General features: G+C 41.3%; 4 protein-coding genes across 4 annotated transcripts; 2 read left to right on the plus strand and 2 right to left on the minus strand.

Annotated features, from left to right (window-relative positions):
* The first annotated feature begins 6620 nt into the window (after window positions 1-6620).
* Window positions 6621-7621, plus strand: LOC131684394 (trypsin-like). Its single transcript, XM_058967241.1, has 2 exons — window positions 6621-7055; window positions 7119-7621. The coding sequence occupies exons 1-2, from the start codon at window positions 6669-6671 to the stop codon at window positions 7572-7574; spliced, it is 843 nt and encodes a 280-aa protein (XP_058823224.1). The 5' UTR covers window positions 6621-6668; the 3' UTR covers window positions 7575-7621.
* LOC131684404 (trypsin alpha-3-like) lies at window positions 7604-8611 on the minus strand. The gene is made up of 2 exons (XM_058967253.1): window positions 8488-8611; window positions 7604-8429 (listed from the first exon to the last, which is right to left on the minus strand). Exons 1-2 carry the CDS (start codon window positions 8528-8530, stop codon window positions 7639-7641), a joined length of 834 nt encoding a protein of 277 aa, XP_058823236.1. The 5' UTR covers window positions 8531-8611; the 3' UTR covers window positions 7604-7638.
* Window positions 8612-8741: 130 nt separating this feature from the next.
* LOC131676440 (trypsin alpha-3-like) lies at window positions 8742-9730 on the plus strand. The gene is made up of 2 exons (XM_058955507.1): window positions 8742-8822; window positions 8876-9730. The coding sequence occupies exons 1-2, from the start codon at window positions 8792-8794 to the stop codon at window positions 9676-9678; spliced, it is 834 nt and encodes a 277-aa protein (XP_058811490.1). The 5' UTR covers window positions 8742-8791; the 3' UTR covers window positions 9679-9730.
* Window positions 9731-10397: 667 nt separating this feature from the next.
* Window positions 10398-11385, minus strand: LOC131676441 (transmembrane protease serine 11D-like). Its single transcript, XM_058955508.1, has 2 exons — window positions 11291-11385; window positions 10398-11232 (listed from the first exon to the last, which is right to left on the minus strand). The coding sequence occupies exons 1-2, from the start codon at window positions 11322-11324 to the stop codon at window positions 10445-10447; spliced, it is 822 nt and encodes a 273-aa protein (XP_058811491.1). The 5' UTR covers window positions 11325-11385; the 3' UTR covers window positions 10398-10444.
* Window positions 11386-18721: the final 7336 nt, after the last annotated feature.

Below are 18721 nucleotides of genomic sequence, written 5' to 3' on the forward strand. Positions count from 1 at the left end.
TGTTGCAGCACAATTCGAAGCCGAAACTTCTCTAGGGGATTTCTTTACATGGGGTAGCGGGCTATCAATGAAAGTTTTATATCAAGCAGTTCTAGCTTCCTTTGCTCAAGCTCTAAAAGATATTCTGCTTGAGCGTTCTTTTCGTTATTCTTTTTATATCGTTTGGTGGGAAGCGAGACAGGAGCACTTGATGATCGCCCAGTGAAGGTATCAGCTACCTCCATTGTTTCTAGTTGATTTGGTAGGATTTCAAAAAATCCTTCCAATGCCTTGACGTCCTCAAATACCTCGCTGTTGGAAAATTGAGGCTTGAGATTGCCAATTGCTTGCCTGGACTACATTTGTTGCCGTAAAAAGTAGACTTTTGAAATGCGGTCAGCTAGAGCAAACGCTTTGGTCACCAGCATCCTCGGATCTGAACACCGGCAGCTTGCACAGTTCGCGACCAAAAGTGTTACGCAACTTTTTACACCTTTTCTTTGCAACATTGTCTGAAATTTAAAAAAAATATAGAGTTTAGAGCAAGTATAACATTTGAGAAAATGTCGGTCACTCGCAGTACCCATTAATAACAATTTAAAAATTGTCCATCGATTTTACTTACCAAGTATTCCCCATTAATCCAAAACATATTTCCAACGTTGGTTCACAAGAATCCGGTGCCGTTAATGGCGGGGTTGTTGGTCCCACAGTGCACATCTTTGGAAGACAGCTCCAATGTGAGCTTCGACATCGACATAAATATCCTCTGCCACCAAAGTAAAATCAAATTTTGAATTTGTCAGCATCTTTTCGCGCGAAAAACCTGTGCACGTACTGGTTGTTAGCGCGTCGCGCAAAAAATCGCTTAGCGCATCGCATCGCGTCGCTTCCACTCTGGCATGTACTGTATTATTTTGCAGGAAACAAATGAACGGAGCTCGGTCGCGCGTCGTCGCGCGATCTGTCAAAAATCGCTTCGCATCGCGTCGCGTCGCGAATCGCGTTCACTCTGGCATCCCCCTTAGGGTGAAGCCAGAGTGGGCGCGATGCGTAACGCGACGCGATGCGATGCGAACTGCGCGCGATTTCCAACGCGAAATGATAGCCAGAGTGAACGCGACTGGAAGCGATGGCCATATGCGTTATACGTAAACAAAAGTTGTTTTGACGTGTCGAACGGATTGCGAGTTGAAAAGTTTCTATGGAAATAGGCTCAGACGAAAAATATTTCATGTTCGAAGGCGTACGTGATTTCTTTTTAGAAATAAAGATTTTTAAATTCATCCGATCCATAGGAAAAGAAGAGGATACGGGGAGTATCGCCCTGTAGCAATATGTGCTAAATGATCCAAACAAATGTCGCAACTGTACCCGTATGAGCATCGAAACGTTCGATTACAATTTAAGCCATATTGAAGTTGTTCTTACTAAAGAGTGGGCCAACGTTATTACAATTCCAAAAGAACCACAAGATAAGCTTATAATCACGCTAAGGTAATGCTATACCCCTACCTTCCCCGTCGTAGTATATCTTCACGAATTTCGGAACAATCTGCCACACTCTGGGACAATGTTCCACAACTACAAAAAGGTTTTTTGTAGTACTTGATGGAACCGGGACAACTAGGTATTCCACCAGATAGTAATCTCCTCGGAACAAACATATTCATGCCATATGTTTTCCTAGCTGATGAAGCTTACCTGCTATTAAAACATGTTTTGCGACCATTTGCTCGACGAGATATCACTGTTTCAGAAGAATATTTTAGCTCAAGACATTCAAGAGCAAAGAAATCGATCGAGTCTGCTTTCGGGGCAATAAATGCTAAATGGAGACTGCTATGAAACCAATCGAAAGGAATGACCGTAGATATTACCAAAGTATCAATGTTGCCCATTGTTATCATTGATAGGGAAGGATATAGAGGTGTTATTAGCGAGGGGGAAGATTTCTTACAAAACATTCCTACACATAATCCTGTCTATTGTAGCACAATTCGAAATCGAAGCTTCTCTGGGGTATCTAATTTCTTTACAAGGGTAGCAGGCTATCAAAGAAAGCTTCATCTTCATCCCTGTCGCGAGATGAAGCTTTCTTCGAGCAGTTCTAGCTTCCTCTGCTCAAACTCTAAAAGATGTTCTGCTTGAGCGTTCTTTTCGTTGTTCTTTTTATATCGTTTGGTGGGAAGCGGGACAGGAGCACTTGATGATCGCCCAGTGGAGCTATCAGCTGCCTCGAATGCTTCTAGCTGACTAGTTGGGATTTCCAATGCCTCGACGTTCTCAAACACTTTGCTTTGCGGCTTGAGATTGCCGTTTGAGATTGCCACTTGTTTGCCGGGGCTTCACTTGTTGACGCAAAAGGTAGACTTTAGAAATGCGGTCAGCTAGAGGAAACGATTTAGTGGCCAGCATCCCCGGATCTCAACACCGGCAGCTTACGCAGTTCGTGACCAAAAGTGTCACGCAAGTTTGTACAACTTTTCTTTGCAACATCACCTGAAATTTTAAAAAATATACGCGCAGAAAAAAGATTTGTAGGTTCAATAAAATTATGCATTAAATTCAATAAATTAAATTATTGGTCGGGAGACAATAAAATTATTTATTGAATTCAATGAAATTTATTGTTTCAATAAAACAAAATTATCGTTCCGTTTTTCAATAATTATTTTATTGAAATTAAAAGAAAATTATTGATACTAAAAATGTATTGAAAGCAAAAATTTGTTGTTGTTCTAATAAAAAAATATTTTCAAACCAATAAGTTTGTTTGTTAAAGTGATAAACAATAAATGATTGGATTCAATAACACATATTTTTGGTTCAAATATGCTAATTTTTTCTGCGCGTAGGCTTTAGAACCAGTATAACATTTGAGAAAAATCAACTCGGTCACTCACAGTACCCATTAAAAACAATTTAAAAATTGTTCATAAATTTTACTTACCAAGTATTCCCAATTCATCCGAAACATCTTTCCAACATTGGTTCACAAGGTTCCGGTAATTGCGGGATTGTTGGTCCCACAGCGCACACCTATAGAAGACGGGTCCAATGAGTGCTGCGACATCGACAAAAACATCCTCATCCGTCATAGTGAAATCAAATTTTGAAATTGATCGCTTCATTTCGCGCGAAAAACCTGTGCATGTACTGGTTGGTCGCGCATCGCGCAAAAAATCGCTTGGCGCATCGCATCGCGTCGCTTCCACTCTGGCATATACTGTATTATTTTGCAGGAATCAAATGAACGGAGCTCGTTCGCGCGTCGTCGCGCGATGTGTCAAAAATCGCTTCGCATCGCGTCGCATCGCGAATCGCGTTCACTCTGGCATCCCCCTTACGAATACCAAAGTGCCATCTTCGCCATACCTGTATGTACGACATTGGAATTCACCCAGAGTAAGAGCTTCAGCGAGCTGTCCCATGATAGTGTGTGTGCACTGTAAATGATAATTTCGAAACGAAACCATTGGGAGCAACTAAGCGAGAGAAGAGCTAGATTGGTGGGGGGGGGGGGGGGTGTGCGTAGCAACTGTGCGAAAGCATCGTTCTACCAGCATCTAAGCGTGAGTATGTGTGCTCAGCTCTAGATATGCCTGTTCGAATGGTTCGGAATTTTATAGGAAATAAAAGGAATAAACTGAGTGGAAAATCAAGATCGCAAGGTGTTCTGAGTAGCGGCGTAGTGGAATTGCAACTGTGTGAAAGTGTTGCCGGATTTGCAAATGTTGGGAGCGTAAATCAGCGCGCGGGTTGGAACATGGCTGGAAAGTCGCAATGTGAATTTTAGAAAAGATTTGCAATGAATTTACAGAAAGCGAGCGAAAGAGCAATTGGCGATTTACAGTCGACAACAAATGAGTCCACATTGCTTCATTCTGAGCAAAGGGCGCATCTGCATTACCTACGTTTGATTGTCAATAGTATTGCCAAACAAACACATCTCTGTCAGTGGCGGTTCCAGGGGGAGGGTCCTGGGGGTCGGGACCCCCCCAAAATGTTTAACTTCTGGAGAAATTTTAAAATTGTTTCTATTTTAAATTCAAAATTATTCAAAACTAGATTCAACCTCCGAAACTTTTTTTTATTTAAATGAGGGTATTACATATTACGTATTGTACTACCAACATTTCAAAATCGAAATTTCGAACTCCCTCCGAAATTTTTTTCTGGATCCGCTCCTGATCTCTGTGACCGCATCGACAAACAAATAATCGGCTAATATCGGGAGGGATGCCACATATTTCCAAAAATCAATCCTATATCCAAGTAAGCCATGTAATATGATGAAATATTTTTTTATCAATTGCACCAAGTATACAAAATCCACTGAAATGGTCTTTGTCATGAAAAATTCACCAAACTTTCACGAATAATTAAAAAACAGAGCTCTATTGGTGTGAGATGCAGACTGAAAAATGGCGAACAAAAGTGTTTTTAGCTCTCGTTGATATATATTTTTTTTACAAAACTCAAAACTTTTTGAGCGACTTAGTGGAATGTCACAATTAAACCTGTTAAGACAGATATCTTCCGTTTAATTGCACTATAATATTATAGTGGAATCAAATAGAAGACATCTGTCTTAACAGGTTTAACTCTCGTTGATGTTTTCGTGATTTGGTGTCTTAGCAAAATATCAGCCTATAAATCGGCTGAGCATTCATTTGTCTTTCGCAACCTTGTGAAATGGTTGAACTGAAGTATGCAATTTGATTAAGGGTACTATTTATCTATATGTCTATGAAATTATAGATGACCATGTTCACGATCAGAATGCATTCTAGCTATTCAACTGATCCATGATTTACCAAAAAATTGCTCAAATTTTAAAAGGTATTTGTTGTACTGAAAATTTTCGGTACTCCGCAATGCAACTGGACGCACATAATCATTAATAATATATCTGCGGGTTCATAATAAGAATTATTTTATATCTCCAATGTTGAAGTTCTTCGAAAGACAAACTCGCAGTATCATATTACCATACTAAAGAGGCTCTATATGCGAGATATCTCTGCCGAAATTACCCTACTCATAGGGCTAGTAATACTGCTATCGCCTATGCCTGACACAGAATTTATTTGTTTTACCTCGAGTATCTTGACCTACGCGGGGTTTCAATGGCCTCAGTAAGAATCAGAGATTCTTACGGTTACCACGCTGTCTATCTCGACGACGTTAGCCGGAATATATATGTGATATTTGTTATTAAATCGTGGATAATTCAGAAGCACGTTAGACTGATTTCGATCAGAAAGAACGACACGAAATTTATTTGCGTGTACTTTAGTAATTTCGCTGTACCACTAGCAAATTTCTTTAGTTTGATTCGCCCAATTATCGCCCGGTCGATTGGTATATTATCTGGGCGAAAGAGTTTTGTTTACAGGTGGAATATGAATCTTGTTTTATTGGTGAGAAAATTTATTTTGGGTATTAATTTGGGGTACAGTGGATTTTTTTTTACTTTCGGTTTTGCGCCAAAATATTAAGACGAGTCGTTTTAGAGTTTGTTCTTTGGTAACCTAGTGATCCATGCCGTCGTCACTCATTTGGGACGTCTAGAATCACACTCACCACTTTCATAATAACAACAAAAACATATGAGCGGTTCATTGTTATTTGAAGGAAAAAAGTATCACGAAACTCCCATAGATCGAATAGATTGATGTACCCCAGATTTGTAAATAAAAGATTTGGTACGTAAAATTGTAAATCAGTGAAATCTACGATGCGAATATCAAATGAAGGAAAAGTATTCTACAGTTAATAAATGAACCAAATAAAGCTTTTCGGCATGTCAATATACCTTACCTAACCCCGCGGCTGTCGCACTATTATTTACATTTAGGCGACTACCTGCAGCCATAAGACATTTTAGTCTAAATATTGAAACGTTGTCCGCTCAGTGGACTGCGCGACTTCCGGAGGGTTAATGCCAAGATTTGATAGGGTAGACGAGCCCTTATTCATCTCATTAGTCGGGACATCACACTCTTTCGTGGATAACTCGGCTTTCAGTGATTGGAATGCTCTTAAATTGGTATCAACATCTTTGCTTCGTTTCAAAGAAGCGGCACAATAAAAAATCTTGCCTGGAAAATGTAAAATGCTCCCGTTTGAGCGAAGCGAAAAGTCGAGTACAACGCATCCTTATTCGTCCTACCATTTGAGCCAATGCGTTGAATAAAGAGAGCAGATACTGCTCTAACTAATGTGTTCAAATGGGTAGGATGAATAGAGGTGCTAAGATGAATTAGGGCACAGTAACCCTATTTGTTTTTTGTCAGTATTTCAGTAGGTTCTAGAGTTATCATTATTGTTTAAAATATCAGGGGTTGTGAAATATATCACAACATACAAAATAAAAGTCGTCAAGTCTGAAAATAATCTACTCCGATTATTAAAACTCTCAAGTGTGTTAAATAAACTTAATATAGTAATTATTTTAAATATTATAAGAATCGAGAAACCAACAATTTGCCACTATGACACATTACCTGACTCCAACGTACGTCTGACCTAAGCACTTATCTATCCACCGCTAATCCCCGACAGTAAGCACAGATTTGATTTCGATATCGATTGTGGCGCGTTTCAGCTTGGAATCCAATTTCGATATGCCCCACTATCAGTACCCATCGACACCAGCAGCGAGAAACGTCCGTTTATCCCGAATGTCCAGATTACTATCGGTTCTGTTACTTGTCACCACCCTGGTGGTGGTGGTGGTGATGGTGACCGCATCCCGCGACCCAGAACCATTCCTCCTTGGTGGAGCCGTAACCCAGTTCGGGGAATACCCGGCGGTAGCGCATATTGTCACCCCCGATCACGTGATATGTGGAGCAGCTGTAGTGGATGATCGTCACGTAGTGACGCTAGCACAGTGCGTACTAAACGGAACGCATCATTCCTTCAATCCACGACTGATTCGCATCAACACCGGTGATATCCGGTTGATGCCTGTGTCATCAACGCGGCAAACAAGTCTCGGTGCCGTCATTTATGTTCACCCGAATTACAAAGCTCACACGCTCGAGAATGACATTGCGGTTATTCGAGTAGGCCTTGAACAAATTTTGTTTACTAATTTCAAATTTAAAATATTTTTTTTTTAATTTTAGGTTCAGGTGCCGTTCCGATTACCCAGTAACGAAGTGGAACCAGCCATCCGACGAACTCGGATTGTTGCCAACGGAGTGACCTGTCAAATGCCGGGCTGGGGAGTAACGGCAGCGGCTGGAAACGTAATCAACGCTGAGCAACGTTACATAGCGATACCAATCAACGATCGCGATGTCTGCAACAGTGTGAGGCCATTTTCGCGAGTCTTTGAAAGTATGATCTGTGCTGGAAACATGGTTGCGGCCCAGAACGGACCGGCACCCTGTCCGCAAAGCATCGGTTCCGGGTTGTACTGTAACGGGGAATTGACTGGATTACTTTCCTTTGGATTGAACTGTGGAGCGGCTAACAATCCACCGACCTTCACCCAGGTTCGGTTCTTCAATCCCTGGATCAACCAGACGCTTTTGAGAACTGATATACCTCCCGCAGGGTGGTCACCATTGGATGTTTGAGTCTGATTAAATAGTTTTATTGTTTGGGTAAATAAAGATTTATTTTATCAACAAAACGAATTTTTTATAATGGGTTCGGGGTCCAACCGGGTGCTGGATTATCCGTACGATTCGATTGGGTGTCAATCCACTGCCGGTACTGTCTGATGTCAATGTAGACTCCCGGTTGATTGGCTGCTCCACAGGCGAGTCCGAAAGAGAGTACCCCCGTAAGCTGACCGTTACAGTAGAGTCCTCCACCGATGTTACCCTGGCAGGCAGTGTTTGGGGTGGCAGCGATCGATCCCGCGCAGATCATCGTAGGAAGTACCCGATTGTTGTGGACGGTAGCAACATTGCACGATGCCGTGGTCAGTATCGGAACCGTAATTACTCGCTGAGCTGGAGTCAGGGGTGCATTAGCCGCATTGGTAGCTGCTCCCCAGCCGGCATACTGACACTGGGTGTTGTCGGGAAGAATTCGGGTATTCAGAACAGCGGGTTCGATTGTATTGTGGAACTCGGGGAACGGTGTGTTCACGCGGATAACTGCCAAATCGTTGTTGTTCGTCAAGCGATTGTAATTTGGGTGAACGAAGAGGTGCGTTACGTTGCGAACTTCTCGCCGATATGAAACCGGGATCAAGTTGAGGTCCCCTGCGATAACACGCAACCAAAACGGATTGAGCAGGGTGAAGGATGTCGGATGCATGACGCACCATGCTGCGGTCAGAACGTGCTGAGAATTCAGGACAGTTCCTCCGCAATGTAAAGTGTACGGGGTGTCGATGCTGACAGCGGCCGGATACTGTCCGGCAAGTGTCACCGTTCCTCCAGTTAGACGTCCCGAGGCATCTTCGCCGAAGGTGGCGGCACCTGAAAGTAATTGAATATCAAGGGAGCGTTTTCTGATTTTGAACGGTAGCCAACTCACCAGCAAATCCTACCGCCAACAAGGCAAACACGAGTAGATGCATTTTTATCGATCCTATCCGTACGGGAAGCAATTAGGCACTGATTTCTGCGGCGCGTTCGATACGCAGCACAACGTTTCCGATTTCTATAGGCTTATCTTATCATTTCGGTCGATTGGGTTCTGATTTTTATTGTGGAACATCATTTCGAAGAAAAATGATTGAAAAACCCCCTAAATAGGATCGGCTTCTAATCCCAATTCGATAACGGTTGGCTTGGTCGAATTTGTCTACCGGCGAGTCAGTTTAGTTCAGTCCGTCAGGATGAAGTCAACGTTTGCAATTCTGTTGCTTGGTAAGGGATCCTCGTGTAACTATTCGACCGGTTAATTATTTAATTCATTTCAGCACTTGTTGCGTCCAATAGCTACGCACTCAACCGGGACGATTATGACCCATTTGAACCCTTCATCGCTGGTGGCACAAACGCCGTACTTGGCCAGTTCCCTTCGATTGTAGCCGTGGGCGTCCCAACTCCTGCCAACGCCTTCTGCGGTGGAGTAATCCTGAACGCAAATCATGTCCTGACGGCAGCTCTCTGTGTGCTGACTCCCCAGAATACCCTACTGGCTCCGGCCCAGGTGACCATCATGTCCGGAGCGTTGCAGCTAATATTCACGGCTCCTCGGATCGGCGTATCGGCTATCTACGTTCATCCGGGTTACAACCCGTTTACGTTCGCTAATAATTTGGCCGTTTTGCGAACCACTTCAAACTTCGTCCCGCCGGAAATTGCGGCCCCGAATCTGGCTTTCGCAATTCTGGGCGATGAAATTCCTTTCGATGGATTGGCCTGCCAGGCGGCTGGCTGGAACAACGCAACGGCTACTCCCACACAGCAGTTCATCGCTGCACCGATTATGAACAGGGACACCTGTGCCGCATTGGCCGTACATTTTGGACGGATCGAAGAGTCCATGGTTTGCGCGGGTGTTATCACCCAGGGTCCGGGTGTTTGTGCTAGCAACATGGGAACCGGTTTGTTCTGCGATGGACGTGTCGTTGGAATTCTGTCCACTGGATTTGGTTGCGGAACGGCGAATAATCCGGGAGTTTACACTCAGCTGCGGTTCTATTTGCCGTGGCTTCAGCAGCAATATCAACGGCAGGATATTCCACCGGCGGGATCGTCACCGATTCCGACCTGGTGATTGTGAGGTAGATCAATAAAGTGTTGTTTAATATAGAAATTTGCTTCCTTGATTGTGACGATGCCCATTAATATAGGAGACTCAGATTAAAAGCTGAATTGATGATTCTTAGCTTTCGGTTGCGCTGTGGCGGATCTTAGCGTCTTTGTAACTTCATTGAATATCCGGGATATACAAAAAATGGTAATTGTCTTCTTTGGGAGTAGCCTTGAAAGATGGAACACTTTGACCTGTTATCCGAACTTTGTTTCGATTTGGCTATGCTTTCATAAGCTCTCGCGGGACACCATTTACGACCAGTCGTTTTCTTGGGAATACAGGCAGTTGTTCCTGTGTGGATCTTGTTTCTTTCTGGTCGTTGAGTCGGTCTGCCATATACTGATGAGACGAGCTCGGATCACTCGGCTTCGAAGAGCGATGCAAGATCATATTCTGTTGGCGTTTAACACCAAGTCTACTACAAAGTTCTTTCAGCCCTTCCCAGAACTTGAACAAAACTACCGATCCCATAGCGACTGGATCGTTCTAAAACGTAGCAGTATCTCCGGGATCGTCCAAAGCAACGCAGAGTAGATAAAAATCCTTCCAGTTATAACCTGTTTGCCACCGTGAAACAACCCTGTATACTGCAATCTACTTTCAGCCCTTCCCAGAACTTCAACAAATCGAAAGAGTTCATAGCGTTCATCCATTCGAAGATCCCATCACAAAACGCAACGTTTTCCGATCAAAAACAATATTTATTAATCATCAACTCCCTCACACCCTACAGCACTGCTGGGGTCCAATTCGGCGCCAGCCCCTCGGTCCGGTTAAACTGCTGATCGATCCAGCGGTTGTAGTTACGCAGCTGCGTAAACACCGGTGGATTGTTAGCCACACCACAGTTCACTCCAAAGGAAAGAATCCCAACCAACTGCCGATTGCAGTACAACCCGGTTCCCAGATTTCCGGTACAGGGAGCAGCGTTAGCCGAAGCGCCAGTATTTCCAGCGCAGATCATCGATTCCAGTACCCGGCCGGCGTGCATCGTTGCCTGATTGCAAACATCCCGATCGTTGATGGTCATCGGTAGGAAGCGTTGCTGGACGTTCACCGGAGCATTAGTAGCTGCTGTAGCTCCCCAGCCTGCGAATTGACACGCCTCTCCGGTCGGGTTGATCCGAACCGCTCGCCGAGCTAGGTCGACCGTGTTCGAGGGTAGATCGTACGGACGATCTAGCCGCAAAACAGCTACATCATTCTCTCGAGTAAACACGTTGAACTGCGGGTGAACGTAGATCTGAATTACGCGTCTGGTCTGACGGCGAGCTCCGATCGGGGCCAGAGCTATGTCACCAGCTACGGTCGATATCCAGTAGGGATCAATAAGACGGTTTTGGGCATTTAGGACACACTGGGCGGAAGTAAGTACGTGCTGTCGATCGACGATCACTCCTCCGCAGTGCAGCAGGAACGGGGTGGTGATGGAAACGGCTGACGCGAACTGTCCCCAGGCGGCATTGGTTCCACCCATCATTCGAGCATCGGGAATGGTTTCCGCTAGGGAATAACCTGCCGGGAGAGAATTGTTTAAAGAAATTGTGTCATTCTCATGCGAAAATCTACTCACCAATCACCGCAATTACGATAGGAAGCAGCTTCATTGTCTCTCGATGTTCGTCGAATCGCAATCAAAAGCAGACTAAGCCCACCCGGAGGTGTCTGTTCTCGAAATGTTTGCACCAATCATTTTTTTTATCGGAGGATTAGATAGCTTTTCTGATAAATGCAATTTTCTAATCATTTTTCTTGGAATTTGGCAGAGGAAGTTAGAAACAAAAGAGATAAGTAGGCACGTAATGAATGCACTGATTGATGGATTGCGTAATCAACTATGGCGAAACGTGATTGGTCCGGTGGATCCCCTGGAGATAATTCGGACCTATCAAAGGAATCAATCGACTAAACCCCACGGTAGTAAACTAATTCTTTCTTTTACGTGTTTGCTTTCTGGCAGTCACGTAAGATATTGTGCTATATTCCATTGAGGAGAAGATTGGTTAAATCATATTTACAGAAGGACGCAACACCTGTAACCAGCGCCATAGCAATTTTCCCAGGGAATTGGAAGGAATGTTAGTGCGACACTTGCTTTTTTTCTAGAGACTGAGACTTCCTCTGTATCTCAACGACAATCAGAGGCAAGGAATTGTGTAATTAAAGAAGGAAATAGCTCATGATATGAACTGATAGAGAATGCAATCTGACCACTGCACACGAACTCCGAACAGCCGACCATCAATCGACTCTGACACTCATTTGATTTTGCTGTTATTATTGAGAATGCAAATTACTTGAAAAAGGCAATCCGTCATAATGCAGAATAAGGCTACTTAAAAAAAACCTACAAGTGAAACAATATTGGGACGACGGAAATCCAGAGTACCTTTTCCTTACCGTTTCGTCTGATCGCGCATCGCCATGCTTCTCATTCGACTAGCGAACGATGAATGAGGCACAAAAATACACGTGGGACTTGGATAACTTCCTTAATTTTGACTAGGTCTCTTGGCAGCATAAAATTCAAAGTCAATTTACACCTGTCCGATCATGTCGCAGACTCAGGTGCTTTGGACCTAACATTGAGGGCCTATCTTTATTTACATTCTCTTTGGATTATTATGGTGCCACTATAAAACTTTCCACTGTTTTTTTCGATACCTATTGAAAGACGACGGTTTTGTCTACTAAATTATGCAAAAAGTTGAGGAGTAAATATAAATACAACCGAGCTGTCAACGGAAGGGAACGTTAACAAAGAGAATCTCGAATGGTTACTTAGGTCCTATTGAAAAGTACCCTCAGATTACGTCATTATTTACGTCAATTATCGAAGCTACTCGTTACATTTAAATTTATTTTCACTAATTTCAATTTACGAAGAACGTTGCTTCATGAAACCATAACACAATTATCCAATATTTCGCTTTTTAAAATAATGAAAACGCCTCGGGAGCCATTAGGTTTGCTCCTTTTTACTCCGGTTTGCTGCCACAAAAAGGAAAAAAAAGAGAAGAGAATGTAACGACGATTTTCTCCCTATTTGCTCCAGAGTACCCTCAGTTTCTCCTGGTGCTGGAACAAACCTGAAAACGCAGCAGGCCGCGTTGTGGATGTTCCAGATTTTTCACAGCTGAACATCCATTCGGGTAAGGCCAGTTCAATAACGCCGCTTTCTTAGAGATGTCGCACTTGTCCATGCCTTTTGCTCCTACTTTTATCCTGTTACTTTTGGTTGTTCAATTCGGATTTTTGTCCTTTTGAGAGTTAGAGTTATGAATCCGTCTTCGTTGGTGTTTGTAAATGGGGTATTCGAAAATTTTCTTTATTCAGTTTCATCATATCAGGAATGCTGTACCTTACCTACACCGTTCAAAAGTTAGGCCGATGCAGAGTTTTATTTTACGTAATCGGGATCTGGCTCTTGTAAGTAAGGCTCCTTTACGACTCGTTCCTTAAAACCAAACATAAAGCCATTGAATCTACAAAACTGCTATAAAATAACCATAAACCGGTTCAAAACTACCTAAATTCAAATTACCTCTGGCGAACACCTTGAAACTTACACCTAGATCCTAGCAACTGTTTTTACAACCGAACAGAACGATTCTTAGCGTAAACCTACCTATTTGAAGCTGTTGTTGAAAACGTTGTGGGCTATCTTGACATTGACTCAATTTGTAAAGCGAAAATTAGGGGCATTAATTACTGTTAGCTTCTTCTAATACATTGTAGGACGGTATGGCTTATTTAGATTCTGTTGATAGGTGAAAGTGAAAATTGGTAAAAAGCACATTTATGGGGAAAGGAACAAAAACTAAAAGAAAAAGTCCATCATCAAACATCTTTTTCGGGACATCAGAAGTTAGAGGTCTTTTAGGTGTGATCACAAGTAATGTTTCCAATTTTGGACTAGCGTTAGTCTGGTGATACAAAGTCGAAACGCGAACCCATTGACTTATAGGTGTTACACGTTGGGCTGTAGTTAATGCTAAAGTTTCTGTATGTTTTGTTTTAGTCTTAGGTACAACCGCGCAGGGGTTTCCAAAGCGTACTCATTGTTTACGGTACTGACACGTGAAAGTCTGATTGCCATAAGTACGCAGGGTGGTCTGAGTAAAGGCAGATACAGGGCTCTAAGGTAACGAAGGAAGGAAAGAGGTATATCATCCACATTCTCACTGCTCAAACACCGTTGAAAATACGTGGGAATAAATGCCTCCAATTACTCTCTTTGCCGTAGAGTATTTTTCAATATTACAACATGATTTTTGTTTAATAACAGCATCGAATGTTCCCGAACACAGATCGTGCTTCATGCTGGAGGAAGCAAAGGTTTGTATTATGGGTAACCAACAATATATTTTTTATCAATTGCCAAAACTGGAACCGTGCTAAAAATGGAACCATACTTTAAAAGCTTTTATTATCAATTTGTGACATCATAAATGTTACAAGAACATTAATTATATAAGAATATGTCAAATGGAATGAAATGATAGAAAAAAAATCAGCAAATTTAATTTCATTCGCTATGCCCCATAGTAAATATGACTCTCATGTTTGGAAATAAAGTCAAAAGTGATATCACGAATCCCAGCAAAATGTGCGCTGAGAATTTTTTTAAAAAATTTACTGTGTACAACACAGAGGTGGGAAAATACCGGTTGAGTACCGGTACGGTAAACCAAATCTCCACACGTGTTTGTGTTTCCTTTACATTGTGTGTGGTCTTACCGCTGGTTGTATTTCAACGAGACTTGAAAACCAAACCGAGTTTCGTTTACACAGCACGGCGGTTCGGTTTTGATTTTGGTGTACGAGTATGGGACGGAAACACGAGAATAACGAAACCAAACTTAGGTTGTGTATTCGGGTTGATATTCATCGGCTAAGCTAGTGCTGCTAGTATTTTTATTACGAATTCTAAACAAATTTCTTTTGGGTATAATATAAGGTATGTCTTCAGACATCTTTCTGTTCAAATAAATTATGTTCGTTGTCATAAATGGCGTTCCTTAACACAATATTTTTCATAATGATTTATCATCAGGAAGTTTGCAATATGGGCATGTTTGGTATGGGAAACAGCCCAAAAATAGAAAGTAAAAGGAAATTTAATAGCCTCCACTATTTTTATGTCTAAGATAGTAGATCAAAATTTAAGATGACGGTATATTCGAGATATTCTATCTTCTAGAATCACGCGACATGGACATTTTTAATATAAGAAATATGTCAAAAGATCGCAAATTGACAATTTTGCCGAATCAAATATATCTACATTTCTCGGTTTTATGCAATTTGTCACCAAGAGAAGGTAGCGGTTTTAGTTTGGTGTTCTTGGTTTTCAGCGTTGAAACAAACATCAATTGTTGAACTGTTAACAACTGCTCAGAACCAGCCATTTCGATATTGCCCCATCTACTCTCAACCACTAATTGAACTCAATTTAGTTGTCTATTCGGCAGCGCTGCTCACGAATTTACTGCTTTTTCTTTTAACCGTAGCATCGTGTATAGAAAAAAACCAGTCGAACCGAAACCGCTGCTAAGAATACATCAACACAAGTAGAAACTCGTGCACACATGTAAACGGTGCTGAGTGACTCGGTTTGGTTTTAGAAACTGAGACTCGGTTGCGGTTTTGACTTCGTTTACATTGTGAACGAAATCAAAACCGAATACGATCTGCATCACTCCTTTACACGTGTTGAGATTTTGACAACCGTACCGGTGAATGTACGTACCGGTTGGTTTGCTTACCCACCTCTGGTACAACATCAATGTTGCCAAAAACGGAACCCATTTGTTGCTAAAAACGAAACTTTTTTGTTGTCAAAAACGGAACGTGCCAAAAAACGGAATCTTACTGTACATATCGTATATGTTGAAGCTGAATTTTATGAACATTATAGTCATCGTTCACACATTTTAACCTTTAGCAACATTCCCAATATCCAAATACAGTTTTTTTCCACAAGCAATTTTAGGACATTGAAAATCATACATATTTTGAATGCTCCAAATGAAGGATGGGATAAAATTTGATGTTTGTTTAACACTGTGACTAATATTAGTGATTTAAAGAAATTATCAAAGATCGGGTCGTGCCTTAGCACGCACAGCACATCTGATATCATTATACATACATAGCTGTGTATCTTCATTTACAACTTCCAGGTCGCATTTTTTGCAAACATGTTCTTCCAGTTTAGCTTTTACTTGCTTATTGTTAATCTAATAGTATGGCATTGTTCAAGATATTTCTTTACTTTGAACTTCACTAAATGGATTAGATAGTTTCTAAAAAACCTCAAAATGTTTGTCCAGAAGAAATCTGGGCTGGCGGAAGGTGGAGTAAAAAATCTAATTTGTTCATCTTTTCATGATTTTGATTCTAAAACGTTCTTTCTCTTGATCTCATATTTTTCGCCCAATTTTCGATATAGAGACATGGCACATTCCCTACAATATACGAAAATTTCCCTCGATAATATACATTGGTGCAAGAAACAAATTTTAGATGAAAAATAGCCATACATCGCAGGTATTTGACCAGCACTCACCTTCAGGAACGACTGTTTGGGCCGAAACGTCAACGTACAGTGCAATACAACTAAAATCGGTTTTATGTCGAGTTCACCGATTGATAAGCTACAATCAAACATTTCTAGACAGCGAATTGATAGACGACTTTTTCTTGAAATCTCGTAAAACAAACACGAGTTACATATTCCTTGTCTTGACGTGAGTCTTGTTTTTTCCCTTTTTCAATGAGTTTCTATAAAACACAACGTGGGGTTACCCACTTTTGAAAACATTGATCGCTAATAGTAAAAAATCTAAAAATAATTTTCAAATTTCTTAAATGATAATACACCTGGCTTATCTAGAACTATTACAAAATGCAAGAAAGTCAATCTCGGAAAAAATGAGGGTTAGACCCTTTTGTACACCAGCCATTCAATTTGATTTGAGAATATCCCTAAATTTCCTTCATGATTAAAGCTACTTGTTAAATCTGAGGTTACTTTTACTTATTTAGATTTTCAAAGAACGTTACTCCATGAAACCATAAAACAGTTCAGAAATATTTTACTTTTTTTTTAAATAATGGAACCACCCCGGGAGATATTGAAATTTGGATACATATCAGTAGACGGGCACAAGCAGTCACAACACGACAGCTTTGATTCCGTAAAGACCACAGCACAAATTATTAGGTACTCTTACTACTACTAATAACGATCGAACCACTCGCTGAAGCAAATGCGGAAGGCGAAATGGATAACTCATACTCACACTACTACAGCACAACAGCAAGGCCTTGTGGATTGTGAAACCTCAAAATGAACAAGCAGTATGAATTCACCCTGCTGCGTTCACGTTCATCATGTCCAGTGTTGCGAAACGAGCGAGAAGCAGGTAGAACCCGTTCGTTCCCGGGTTCAATAGCAGGCCTAGCGTTCTTCATCGTTTCGCGCCAAGGTAAAGCAAAATCTCGAACGCCAATGATCGCGAAAAACCCGATCCAGATCTAGTATGTAGCGCAATTGCAGGAAGCTTTTCTCGCGAATGGTTGTGTGCTTCACAAGCGGGCATTGCATTGGAGCGCAGGCAAGCGAGAACGCATGAAGAGTATGAACTAGTAAGAGTGTTTCCGCTATTTCACACGAAACGAGAAAGGAAGTTTACGCGCTAACGAACGGAAATAGCATTACTGCCAGCTAGATGAGAGACATGGGCTACAAACTCACGGATACCGCGAGAGAATGTACTGGTGTATGAAAAGTAGCTTTCTTGGTTCAAATCTGCTGTGCTGCCCGTGCCCAAGGTTGCCAATATTTTTCAAAGAAAATTTGGCAGTTCAACAAAAATAACCGTCAAAATCTGTCACTTGACAGCGACCTCAAGTCATCGAAATTTGGCATACATTTTGGTCTTTATAGAACGTGTATTGATCGATTTTTGTTTGGGAAAATATGACCCAGATTTTCATAATTTAAAAATCTGGTAGAATGAGAGATTTGTCTTTTTGCTGGAAGCTTAAAAAACTGGCTGTGTCAGATATATTTGGCATAATGTCATCCCCGCTGGAGTGTAATGCAAAATTCCGAATATCTGAAAAAATCAGGCAAAATTTTAAAAATCTGGCAAAGTGTCTGGCTTGAACGAATGTTCAGTTTGGAAAAATCTAGAAGATTCCAGATAAATGTGGAACATTGGCAACGCTGCCCGTGCTACAAAACACTTGTACCGATACAAAACAGGAGTCAACAATAGGGGCCCTTACACGGGGCATTCGGAATGTTATTACTGATTATTGTTGTTCGTTTTTACCACAGTTTATAAAGAACAGTTGCGCAAAGACTGAAGCAAATCTACCTATTGAACACTCAAAACGTCTACCTATCGGATACGAAGAATAACAATGCTCGAATGCGTGGGGAGTATCGTTATTATGTGATTATAATTATGAGGAAAAAATTCAATTATGCAATATTAACATTTAAATAATGTTAATATTTCGCTTAATGACAATTATTAAAAAATATATGTTCACTGATATTCAAATTTGGCACTATTTCAAACACCGGAACAGCTCTGGGTAGTGTTAATCATCTTCCACCGACAGTGGAAATATGAAGGTATTTCTCATAGGTATTTCTCATAAGTAAATTTTGACAAATTTGTGTATACATATGTACCTGTTTCAAATTTATCTTACGCTGCAAATTCGGTTGTTTTTTGTCACACTCCAATCAGACGGCAAGCGGCAAAAATCAATGCATTTCGTTCTTAGTTGCGGATCAGTTGAGAACCGGAAAAAGCTTAAATTCTTTATACGATGTTATTTATCGTACTGATTTTTAAACACTTAATTTTAAATTTTTAAATGCACAAAGTTAACTTCTAACTGAAGCGTTCGGGTTAAGTCATTTGAAATTTAACTAAAAATAAAAGGTTGCCAAAATTTAAAAAAGACCAATGATTGGTCC

This window comes from Topomyia yanbarensis, chromosome 1 (assembly GCF_030247195.1).
Source record: "Topomyia yanbarensis strain Yona2022 chromosome 1, ASM3024719v1, whole genome shotgun sequence".
Taxonomy (NCBI): Eukaryota; Metazoa; Arthropoda; class Insecta; order Diptera; family Culicidae; genus Topomyia; species Topomyia yanbarensis.

What these genes read in the sequence shown, in the direction of transcription:
- LOC131684394 (XM_058967241.1), top strand. Translation starts at nt 6,669, where the DNA reads ATGTCCAGATTACTATCGGTTCTGTTACTTGTCACCACCCTGGTGGTG. An exon ending in ATGACATTGCGGTTATTCGA is followed by an intron (nt 7,056 to 7,118) that starts GTAGGCCTTGAA and finishes TTTTAATTTTAG; the next exon opens with GTTCAGGTGCCGTTCCGATT.
- LOC131684404 (XM_058967253.1), bottom strand. Translation starts at nt 8,530, where the DNA reads ATGCATCTACTCGTGTTTGCCTTGTTGGCGGTAGGATTTGCTG. An exon ending in GTTGGCGGTAGGATTTGCTG is followed by an intron (nt 8,430 to 8,487) that starts GTGAGTTGGCTA and finishes AATTACTTTCAG; the next exon opens with GTGCCGCCACCTTCGGCGAA.
- LOC131676440 (XM_058955507.1), top strand. Translation starts at nt 8,792, where the DNA reads ATGAAGTCAACGTTTGCAATTCTGTTGCTTG. An exon ending in GTTTGCAATTCTGTTGCTTG is followed by an intron (nt 8,823 to 8,875) that starts GTAAGGGATCCT and finishes AATTCATTTCAG; the next exon opens with CACTTGTTGCGTCCAATAGC.
- LOC131676441 (XM_058955508.1), bottom strand. Translation starts at nt 11,324, where the DNA reads ATGAAGCTGCTTCCTATCGTAATTGCGGTGATTG. An exon ending in TATCGTAATTGCGGTGATTG is followed by an intron (nt 11,233 to 11,290) that starts GTGAGTAGATTT and finishes CTCTCCCGGCAG; the next exon opens with GTTATTCCCTAGCGGAAACC.